The 10,268-nt window shown below is 36.2% G+C and overlaps 1 protein-coding gene across 6 annotated transcripts in view; it reads left to right on the forward strand.

The window, feature by feature from the left end:
* The window catches only part of ATM (ATM serine/threonine kinase), a 127,081-nt gene that overhangs the window by 66,186 nt on the left and 50,627 nt on the right, over positions 1 to 10,268 (forward strand). For all 6 annotated transcript variants that reach the window (XM_006150955.3, XM_027772858.1, XM_014588796.2 and 3 more), the window contains 4 exons: positions 1,684 to 1,825; positions 3,308 to 3,484; positions 6,125 to 6,302; positions 8,269 to 8,356. In XM_006150955.3, coding sequence (XP_006151017.1) covers positions 1,684 to 1,825; positions 3,308 to 3,484; positions 6,125 to 6,302; positions 8,269 to 8,356 — 585 coding nt within the window. The remainder of the gene's footprint in view (positions 1 to 1,683; positions 1,826 to 3,307; positions 3,485 to 6,124; positions 6,303 to 8,268; positions 8,357 to 10,268) is intronic.

Here is a 10,268-nt window from a genome sequence, read left to right on the forward strand (position 1 = left end):
TATATATGCACACACACTCAGCATATTTTTTTATTTTTATTTAATAATTATTTAATTTTTAAATCATCATTATTTTAAAATTTGACTTTGGAAGGGGAGAGAGAGAAGGAGAGTGAGAAAGCAAACCATCAGGTCCAGGATGAATCACGGTCGACCTTGTGGGAGTTCAACACCTTAACCACCATACCACCTGCTGGCCCCTCAGCATATTTTTTAAATCACTGGGTCTGAGATTTGAACCACATGGTCAGCCATGTGGGTCAGGCTCCCTTAACTACTAGATCACAGAGCCAGCCCTCTTACATATTTTTTTTCTCAAGTTTTTTTAATGAAAATCTCGTTGTTGTATTTTTTTTATTAATTCACATAATTATTGACAACAGTGTGCCAGTGACTTAATATAGTGATGAACATTTCCAAAATAAATTAGAAAGATACCAGGTAATTTGACATAGATAATTGAGATAGGAGAATGTAGATATTGGTATTTTAGGCACTTACCAAAAGAGAGCTGTCACCCTTCTCTAAGCTAGGCTTTATTTTGGTTTGTGGAACAGAAGTATCATAAACCCTAAAGTCCTAAGCTATTTAGACAGGGACTTCCATTGCTCCTTTATTCTCTATGCAAAGACAAATTGCAACTGATACTCACAAAATTTTACCTCGCTGGTTGTGAAATTACTATTGCTTTTTCTCTACCTCTCTCACTCATTGATTGGTTGGTACATTTGAGCACCCCATCACACCATTTTTGGTGGATAAGTGCAAAGGGCATTTCTGAGGTATTTATGTATTTTGACTTTGTTTCTGTACCCACTTCCTACTTCTCTTGGGAACAAGAAATGATTGACAGTAATGATTACATTCCATGTTTATATTACTGATTTAATGGAATATCTTTCTCTCTTATTTTTGTTATATTAAACATGCTGACTTGTTTTCTTTCTCAACATTTTATTATAAAAATTTTCAATCTTAACAGCAAAGTTGAAATAATTGCTCCTATATTTTAAAGTGGGAAACCTAAAAGGAATGAAACCTTTTATATCATCATTATGGTATCAAGCTTTATGACAGGTTTTGTGAGTTGTCATATATTTTCTTGTAGCACTTTTCCAAAGTTTTTGTTAAAGAAAAGGACTTTTAATTTTTAATGAAAGGTTTAAAATGCTTATCTAATGATTCTGAACTAGATTCTGGTTAGAATAAGTGTGTACTTAATGTTTGTTTAAAATTGTTTTTTGGCAGTTCTATCACTTCGGACAACATGCCATTCTGTCTGATTGCAAATTATTTGTATCCCCCAGAGAAAGTATTAGCAAAATGTAATTTTTTTCAGATGAATTAGTATTCTGTCATCCTTATTAAATGTGTTGATTAGGGTGTGTTATTTCCAAGTATTTCTTTTTGAGTTCTATTAATTTACTGTAGTTATAATTTAAACTTTAGCATTTTGAATGAAGGGAATTGCTGTTGCAATGATTTGTAATTCAAGTTTACAGAAATTCAAAGCCTTTTGATAATTTTGACTCTGATGTTAAAGGATGTTATAGATGGAAAATTTCCTAATAATATAAATTTTATATTTTAGTTTTAAATTTTTTTCAGTAAAGGTTGCTTAATATTTATCAAGATTAATAACAAGTGTCCTTTATAGGCATTTGAATTATATGTGTTTTTCAGTGTAAAAGTTCGATCGGCTGCTGCTACCTGTTTGAAAAACATTTTAGCCACAAAGACTGGACATAGTTTCTGGGAGATTTATAAGATGACAACCGATCCCATGCTGACCTATCTACAGCCTTTTAGAACATCAAGAAAAAAGGTCTCTTAAATAACGAATATTTATAGCATACCCACTATAATCTAAAATAGTTCTGCTTACTCTTTTCAGTTATGAATATCAATTGCTTAAAATATTATTGTACTAATATTTAACCTAGGAAAGAACTTAAACTGTATCCCTTATCCAAGGGACTTTTTTATTATGACAGAGCAGAAAAGATTAGACAGGTAACCTATAGAATGATGGTTGATTTCGGGGATAGGGAAATTCTCAATGACAGGCCTATTTTCTTTCCTCAGGAGTAAGAAATCCTTTCTTTGATCCCATGAAAGGTATTGATCCTGAATGTATATTTCTAGATGTTATGATCACTAAACAAGTGTTTATTTCAATAGCAAGTTATCATAGCCCCCTAGTTAAATATAAGATAATACATAGATTTCTCCCCTTTTGCATGTTGATCTTGTATAAAATTTATCTTGTATAGATTTCTCCCTTTTTTCATGTTGTTGTCATAACAAAGTTCTCCTGAAAGTATGCTGTGAAGGGTATTTAAGAACTCTAGTTCTGCCTGTAATCTAAGCATTGGTTTTTTAATATCTTCTGTTCATAAAGTGACTAAGAAAAATACAGTTGAGTTTTCAATTTAATTTCAGGGCTTATGCTTATGATTGAAGTAGTGCTTTTAATGTATCAAATATAATTCTGGTCTTAGTGAAATTACTAGTAATCTGAACTATTAACGGGACTAGTAATATTTATTTAATTTTAAGAGAGATTTTTGCTATAGGGCGCATGTACTACGAGAGATAGAAAGTGAGAAATTACCTCTCAGGGGGATTGCCATGCCGCATTTCCTGCTCCTCCAGTCTCCTCTTGGGAATTTGGGCACTTATGTACATCCACCCAGTGTGAGTTTTAAGCTACTGGGTCCAGGAGTTGAATTACAGTCAACTACGTGGGAGTCTAGCAATGTAACTATTACACCATCTGCTGGTCTGGTAATAATTATTTTTAAAAATTTGTTTTAAAATTAATTATTTGTGGTAGATTTGGTTTTGTACATGAGATAGCTGAGGCGGAGTTTCAATAAAGATCTGTTTAATATAAAAGGCTTTCACAAAGTTACTGGAAAATATATATTATGAAAAAATTATGCACGATTTCAATTTTTTTGCACCAAAATAACTCATACTTTAATTCTGTTTTTTCTGAACTTTTTGAAGTCCCCTGTTGAGACCTAGTGAGACCTCCTCATATACTACTAGTGAGTGACAGAGCCAAAAGTAAAGAGTCCAAGTTTCTTGTCTAAACCAGTACTTTTTTTTTTTTTTTTTTAATTTACCAACTCTGTTTTTACCTGCTTCTTACATAAAAATAAGTATGTTTTAACTTTAATTAAACTTTCATTTATCTTTAAGGTAAAGATGTTTTTGCATAGACACACAGAAAAAGCAATTATGACTTTCCCAATAACCTAATGCTATGCTTTTTTATTTACATTTTCTGATTGCTTTCTAGTTTTTAGAGGTACCCAGACTTGACAAAGAAAGTCCTTTAGAGGGTCTGGATGATACAAATCTGTGGATTCCTCAAAGTGAAAATCATGATGTTTGGATAAAGACACTGACTTGTGCTTTTTTGGAGAGTGGAGACACAAAAAGTGAAATTCTTCAGTTACTAAAACCAATGTGTGAAGTAAGACGATGAATTAGTCTGACTTAATTTCTTTTTTTCTTTGCTTTTCCCATTCTCTTTGTTGACGGTGTACATATTTATGACCTACTGTGTGTGTGTGTGTGTGTGTGTGTGTGTGTGAATATATATTTATTTATTTATATAAAAAGTATGCTGTGGTGTTGCACATCATCTTGATGCAGTATCGCCCACACTCAGTTGTTGTAAGTCCATTCAAATGTGCATCTTCATTTAACTGTAACTTTATAGAGTAGGCTTCAGCTTTTGGGTAGCAGTATTCTAGGTGAGTTCTAAGAAGTACCTTTGAATAATTTATTATTAATGATAGTTATACTGATTATTGTAAATGATTAATTTATTACCCAAAAGTCTCCTCTAACTTTGTTTACTTCTTCTGATAAAGTCAGTGTTATTTACCTTCCTTGATATATTTGTTGAGTGAGAAAAAGCAATAATTTATTTTTGAAGATACAGTGTAATTTATTTCAGTAAAGATGCAAGGTAACATTACTAAATCAGAAAAATTCTCTTTTAATCAAATATGTAATCCAAACAGTTCATTATAATGATTCTGTAATACTTATAAAGCTGCCCTAACTTGGAGACCAGCAGTCAGTGTAATGGCTATGTCGCTGGACTCCCACGTAGTTTGCTGCGGTTTGCATCCCAGACTTGGTGGCTTAAAACTCACACCGGGTATGTGTGCATGTGTGCTCAATATCCCGAGAGGAGAATGGAGGAGAAGGGATTGTGGTGTGGCCATCCCCCCTGGGGGAGTGATTTCTCGCTTTCTGTCTCTCTGTCTCTCTCTGTCTGTATGGCAAGCGCACACAGAATCTATCCTGATAGAAAAGCAAAAAACTGTCCAAAAAAAGAAATGGTTAAAAAAAAAAACGCTATCCTAACTTATAGCTCTGTCAAACAGGATTCAGCAAAAATGGGAAAACACAATATATGACATTAGGTTATACAAATAACTGATAAATAATTTCTTTAAAGCACCACATTGAAAATAGTTTAAAAAGCAGTCCTTGTTTTCTGCAGAAAAGGTAGTGACCGTCAATAATTCATTATATTCTGTACAATATTACACTGCACTTATACTAGTTTAATAGAGTGGTTGCATTCTGGATTCACTCACAATTTATTTCTAATTAATGAACAAAACTAAGATTTTTTTTCTAAAGTTTGAACTAAGCCTGAAGATTATATGTTCCAAGTGTACATAAGTATTCACACCCTAATTCCTAGTATCTTAAATTCTCTACTTCTCAAACTGGCTTTTTTTTTTTTTTTTTTTTTTGTGGGGGTTTTCTCGCGTGTGCGCTTGCCAGACATACAGAGACAGACAGAGAGACAGAAAACGAGAAATCACCCCCTGGGGGGGATAGCCACGCTGCAATCCCTTCTCCTCCTTTCTCCTCTTGGGATCGTGGGCACGCACGCACACACGCCCGGCGTGAGTTTTAAGCCACCGGGTCTGGAACGCCAACCACAATCGACTACGTGGGAATCCAGCGACATAGCCATTACGCTAACTGCTGGTCCCCTCAAACTGGCTTTTTGACTCACCTTTTGTTTAAAGAGAAAAAAGGATACAATTGATAATCTACAATGCATTTTATGTGTGTAGAGAGTGATCAATATGATGGAAAATGGAGTGTGATGACTCATCCACATAGTGAATATGGAGTGTAGTAAATAGAAAAAATAAGGTTGAATACTGGTTTGTTTTTTGTTTCTTTGTTATAGGGCAGGTGTGCTCTCCAGTGAGAGATGGTGAGAGAGAAAGTGAGAAATAACCCCCAAGGGGTGATGGCCACACTGCAGTGCCTTCTCTTTTTGGGATTTTGGGCATGCACACATACATGTCTGTTGTGATTTTCTTTCTTTCTTTCTTTCTTTCTTTCTTTCTTTCTTTCTTTCTTTCTTTCTTTTTTTGGAGAAGTTTTTGCAATAGGGTGCGTGTGCTTGCCAGAAAGACAGACAGAAAGCGAGAAATCATCCATCTGGGGGGATGGCCACGCCACAATCCCTTCTCCATTCTCCTCTTGGGATCTTGGGCATGCAAGCACATGCACCTGGCATGAGTTTAAGCCACTGGGTCCAGGGCTCAAACCATGGTCGACTACATGGGAGTTCAGCGACATAGCCATTACACTAATTGCTGGTCCCAACTCCACATAAACATTCTTAATATGACTGTTGTAACTCTTCACCAAATGCACAAAAGTCAGGTTTTCAACTTTTCTGTTAAACTTTTATATATTTTCCGTATATGAATCAGAAAACTGCTTCTGTTCTTAATGCTTTCAACTCTGGAATTGTACTCCAAGTAGTAATACAATAAATTTGTAAGCAGTATCCTATTTTATTATGCTAACAGTCAAGACTGGGAATGAACAATTTTAGCGTAACTAATATATAAGTTTGATATAGATATACTAGCTTAGTATAATTTGTTTTAAAAAAATACTGCCTGGTACACATGTTTTTGGTTTGTGTTTTAGCTTTGCATTGAGTTCATGGCAGATTATCATTTCTTCAAAGTTTAGTATGTTAGCAACGGGGAATGAAAATTTAAAGAAAAATGTATTATTTTTACTCTGACTCTTAAGTGGATATGTTTGTATATTCTAGGTCAAAACTGACTTTTGTCGGACTGTGCTTCCATACTTGATTCATGATACTTTACTCCAAGATACTAATGAGTCGGGGAGAAATTTGCTTTCTACACATGTTCAGGGATTTTTTACCAGCTGTTTTAAACACGTCTTACAAACAAGCCGATCCACAACCCCTGCAAATTTGGATTCAGGTATTCTGTTATTATTTTTAACATTTATACTGTTTAATTTCTCAGTTCTAGAAAGACAGATTTAAGTTTGAAACCGCTAAAGACACTTTTTAGGCTTGATTTTATAACCTCTAAATTTCTGTTTTCTCATCTGCATAATGGAGATAAAAGTTGTAGCAAGTTTTTAATGAAATAAAGTAGGTAAAACACCTAGGGTAATTCTTGGTGTATAGTACTATCAGTAAATTTTGGCCAACAATAATAGGGTAACTTACTGAGTATTCGCACCTGTCAGGCACTGTGATTGGCACTGGCAGTATGGATACGAACAAAACACAGCCCACATATTAGGAATGGAAAAAGCACAAAAATGAACACTATCGAATGTTTTAGGTACTGTGGTAGAGATACAGAATTTTCATATTTTTAGCACTCTAGCTAACTTGTTTTTTCTTTGTATTACAAAATTATACATATTGATTATGGAAAATCTAAAAAAACAGGAATTTCTAAAAATTAAGTTACTCGTAATTCTGTGGTCTAAGGTAACTACAACTAACATCTGGTGTATACTCTCAATTTTTTTTTCTTTTAGAGGTTTTTGCTATAGGGCGCGTGCGCTCACCAGACAGAGACAGACAGAGAGATAGCAAGAAATCACCCCCCAGGGGGGATGGCTACGCCACAATCCCTTCTCCTCCATTCTCCTCTCGGGATCTTGGGCACACACGCACACGTGCCCGGCGTGAGTTTTAAGCCACCAGGTCCAGGACTTGAACAGCAGTTGACTACTTGGGAGTCCAGTGACATAGCCATTACACTAACTGCTGGTCCCTCAATTTATTTTTAAAAACAAAAATTGGATTGTGGCTCAGCCCATGGGCTAGATCCCATAAGGCCTACCACAGGTTGAGTCCCAGACCCTAAATATTGAAAAACATGCTAAGTGCATTGTATGTATGCTCAAAATCTTGAAAGGAGGGAGAAGTGGAAGAGAAGGGATTGTGGCATGACAATTCTGCATGGGGGGGTGCTCTTTAAAAAACTTTCTTTTTGTTTCCCTCTCTCTGGCAAGTACATGTGCTCTGTGGGGGAAAAAAAAAAAATCGAAGTGTACTTTATTTACTCTTATAACCTACTTTCTTCCGTCATAAATGGTAAGTATCTCTCATGCTAAAAGGGCATAATAGCAAAAGAAATTCCACCAAGAGTTGGGTACCAATAAAACATATATGCATAATTAAAGGTAAATTATGAATCAGTTTTTCATAGCTAAAATTTTTTTTTTTGAGTGATTTTTACTGTAGGGTACATGACCTCACACAGGGGAGACAGAGACAGACAGTGAGATGGAAGGCAAGAAATCACCAGCCAGGGATTTTGAGCACACACACCAGACATGATTTTCAAGCCGCTGGGTCTAGAACTCAAACCACAGTTAGCCATATGAGTGTCCCGAACCTTAATGCCCACACCACCTGCTGGCCCCTATCTAGGAATTTTTATCATTTTTGGTGCTCAGTATACAACCATAAATAAGACAGACATTTCTAACCACACAGAACTAACACTAAAATCTTTTAAAAAAAAAAAAAAAAAACTAGATAAATATTTATTGAATCAATGAATTAGTCCTACCCAGAAATAGAAAATTGAATTCCATTTATCCATTCATTTTTTTTAATAATTATTTTATTTAAACTTATTTGTTATTATTTTATTCTTATTACTGAATTTGACCAGAGAGAGAGGGAAAGTGAAAAAGCAAGCCACCAGGTCTGGGACTCAAACCATGGTTGGCCATGTGGGAGTCCAGCTCCTCTAACCACCACGTCATCTGCTGGTCCCTATCCATTCATATTTATTAAGAACCAATTTGTGCTAGGTACTGCCGACGGAATTTTATAGCTTAGAGAATACAGACAAGAAGGAAGAAAGTGCTAACACAAGTCTGCCTGGGACTAAGAGAAGATATCTTTTTTATCAGAGTCAGAACCCCTTCTTCGATGCTGTTTGGACAAAAAATCACAAAGAACAATGCTTGCCGTTGTGGATTACATGAGAAGACAAAAGAGGTAAAAAAATAAAAATGAGTGTTGATTCTTGAGTTTGAGGATTTAGAAGTATAGCTTATTACATTTTTAAAAATAATTATTTCTTTAGTACTTATTATTTTTTAAATTTGACCAGAGAGAGACAGAGAGAGGGAAAATGAGAAAGCAAGCCATCAGGTCTGGGGTGCAGAATGTGGTCAGCCATGAGGAAGTACAGTGCCTTAACCATGATGCCATCTGCCAGCCCCAGTGGAATTTATTACTGCTGGTTAAATTTTAACATGATTGTTTTATGTGTAGGTGTATTGAGTATTGTATTAATTCATGTGGTGTTCATACCTGCTTTTAATAATCCCTATTCAGAGTGGCCCTTTGGTTAAAGCAGTGTAAGAAACTCATTTCTATTACCAGCAGTACCACTGACTATTACCTTTGCTAAATCATTCAGTTTTTGAGGCTTTAGTATTTCATTTACAAAGTGACAGGAAAGGAAAAAGTAATTTTCTGGGTTTCTTTTAATTGTGCTCTTTTAGCTTTCCTCTTTTCTTTTAGTTCTTTGAAGAAACTAGAGATATGTAAGTATCTCCCTTATGTATCTTCATTACTAGGCGTAAGTTTTTGATTTTCTTCAGTAAGTGCCATTGTCCTCAAAATTAATAATAACACTGCTATGACAGTTTTTTTTAATTTTTTCCCCTTTATTCTGGCAAATGTTTTATACTACAGTATCTTTTTAATATTATTTTGCATGAGGTTTTTTAAAAGAACTATTTTATTTATTTATTTATTTATTTATTTATTTATTTATTTATTTTGGAGAGGCTTTTGCTATAGGGCGTGTGCACTCACCAGAAAGACAGAGAGAAACGGAGAGACAGAAAGCGAGAAATCACTCCCCAGAGGGGATGGCCACGCCCCAATCCCTTCTCCTCCATTCTCCTCTCGGGATCTTGGGCACGCACACACACACGCCTAGCATGAGTTTAAGCCACCGAGTTTGGTACTCGAACCGTGGTTGACTACATGGGAGTTCAGCAACATAGCCACTATGCTAACTGCTGGTCCCCTAATGTTTTTCTTTTTAACTTTATTCATTTATTATTTTTGACCAGAAAGGGACAGAGAGTGAGAGAGAGGGAGAGAGGGAAAGTGAGAAAGCAAGCTGCCAGGTCTGGGACTTGAACTGCAGTCAGCTATGTGCGAGTCCAGTGCCCTTAATCACCACATCACCTGCTGACCCCTATTATTATTATTTTTATTTGGACAGAGAGATAGAGGGAAGGTGAGAAAGCCAGCCGACAGGTCTAGGACTTGAACTGTGGTCAGCCAGGTGGGAGTCCAGTGACCAACCGCCACACCACCTGCCGCCCCTGCCCCACACATAAGATTCTTTAATAGTAAGTGCAGGAATTGCTAGTGTGTGGTCTGGCTGATCCCTGTTATCTGAGAATAGACCAGACTGCTGAAGAAATAGGTCTATAATTTGAATAGGTAGGAATTGATAGCTCATGAGTGTGTATGGTGCTGGTAGCAGTGGTTGGTTAAGAATGCTAAGGAGAGTTGGGAGGAAAGTGGAAAACATTTTTTTTATCCCAAATACATTGGTAAGTTTTTTTGGAGAGGTTTTCGCCATAGGGCGCGTGCGCTTGCCAGACAGAGACAGAGAGACAGAAAGTGAGAAATCACCCCCAGGGGGGATGGCCACGCCGCAATTGCTTCTCCTCCATTCTTCTCTCAGGATCTTGGGCACGCATACACACGTGCTCCGTGTGAGGTTTTTTGGTTTGTTTGTTTGTTTGGTTTTTTTTTTTTGGAGAGGTTTTCGCTATAGGATGCGTGCGCTCGCCAGACAGAGAGAGAGAGACAGAGAGACAGAAAGCGAGAAATCACCCCCCAGGGGGGATGGCCACGCCGCAATCCCTTCTCCTCCATT

The sequence above is a fragment of the Tupaia chinensis genome, unplaced genomic scaffold, assembly GCF_000334495.1.
Source record: "Tupaia chinensis unplaced genomic scaffold, TupChi_1.0 Scaffold000311_2, whole genome shotgun sequence".
In the NCBI taxonomy this organism is placed as follows: domain Eukaryota; kingdom Metazoa; phylum Chordata; class Mammalia; order Scandentia; family Tupaiidae; genus Tupaia; species Tupaia belangeri.